This window comes from Pteropus alecto, unplaced genomic scaffold (assembly GCF_000325575.1).
Source record: "Pteropus alecto unplaced genomic scaffold, ASM32557v1 scaffold669, whole genome shotgun sequence".
In the NCBI taxonomy this organism is placed as follows: domain Eukaryota; kingdom Metazoa; phylum Chordata; class Mammalia; order Chiroptera; family Pteropodidae; genus Pteropus; species Pteropus alecto.
In genome coordinates, this window is record NW_006442554.1 from 767,729 (window position 1) to 768,978 (window position 1,250).

At 35.9% G+C, this 1,250-nt stretch overlaps 1 protein-coding gene across 1 annotated transcript in view; it reads left to right on the forward strand.

Moving 5' to 3' along the window:
- ZNF182 (zinc finger protein 182) overlaps positions 1-1,250 on the forward strand; it is a 24,729-nt gene that overhangs the window by 933 nt on the left and 22,546 nt on the right. The window contains exon 2 of the mRNA XM_006922772.3: positions 856-914. Within this exon, the coding sequence (XP_006922834.1) occupies positions 900-914 (15 nt within the window). The 5' untranslated portion in view covers positions 856-899. The remainder of the gene's footprint in view (positions 1-855; positions 915-1,250) is intronic.

Below are 1,250 nucleotides of genomic sequence, written 5' to 3' on the forward strand. Positions count from 1 at the left end.
TTCTGCGGGGTGGGGGCGGGCTGTCTGCGCGGATCGGACTTAAAAAGTTATGGGGGTAACGTTTTAAAAAGCTCAGTTTTCTTGGCGTTTAACAGATAATTGGAAAATGGAGGAAAAGAAAATCAAAAGGAATTAATTTTATCCTCCTACACCTATATGTCCATTCTTAGACATTTTTAGCGTGTATAAGGGATATGCATTTTTAAACATTTAACATAGTTTTAAAGTGAGTTTCTGCAGTTATATAACCTACCTTTTTTTCACTTAGTTTACTGTGACTCAGCTTAAAAAGTTATTATGTAACATTTAAAAAACTTCAGATATATGCACATAAAAGTACACAGATGAGCACGATGTAGTATATACAGTTGTTGAATTATAATGTTGCACACTCGAAATTTATATAATGTAATAAACCAGTGTTACTTCAATAAAAATTGAAAAGTACACAGATAAGTGTACAGTTCCATTATTTTAATAGCTGTATAGCATTTCATCTGTTGTATTTCCATATTAATCCCGTATTATATGTCATTTAGGATCATTCAAATTCAGCATTGTTAAAGTCAATGCTGAGATGAAGGTACTTACAGAGAAATTGTGATACATTATTTTATGAAGGAAAAGACCTAGAAATACAATTTCTGGGTCAGTATATATCTAGGAAAAAAACCTTTTGTGTTTAATTTTCATATGAAGAAAAAGAGTAAAGAATACACAGGTGGCTGTTAAAAACACGTGATTGCACAAAGCAGCCTCATGCCTCACTGGTGTGAGGGGATTTCTAGGCAGATAATTATGGACACTGGAAGCCTGATGGTCTCTCATATGCTCTACACTTCTCCACTCTTCCAGGTCAGCCTTCACATATCTCTGCCTTTTCCTAAGAAGAGCAGGAAATGGCCAAACCCCAGGTAAGACTACTGTCTGTACCTTCCTCTGTTTTACCACGGATGTGATGAGTTATGTAGGAATCTCTGACATTAAAAGGAAATTACTTGTAAATAAGCGTTAGGATCAGGGAAAATGAGAGACAACAGCAAGGCCATGTTTGAATGAAGACATGTGGAAGACTTAGGGTGTAACAGATAGTAATGATGAGTTTCAAATTTCTCTTCGAACCTCTGCCAGCCAGAAGAAAATATAACCAGTAACCTGGCTCACCTTACACATCAGAAAAGAACACACCAAATTCTCAGGAAAGAAAAGATTTCCTACAATTGCCTTTCAAGGCTTTCTTTGCTGGGTCT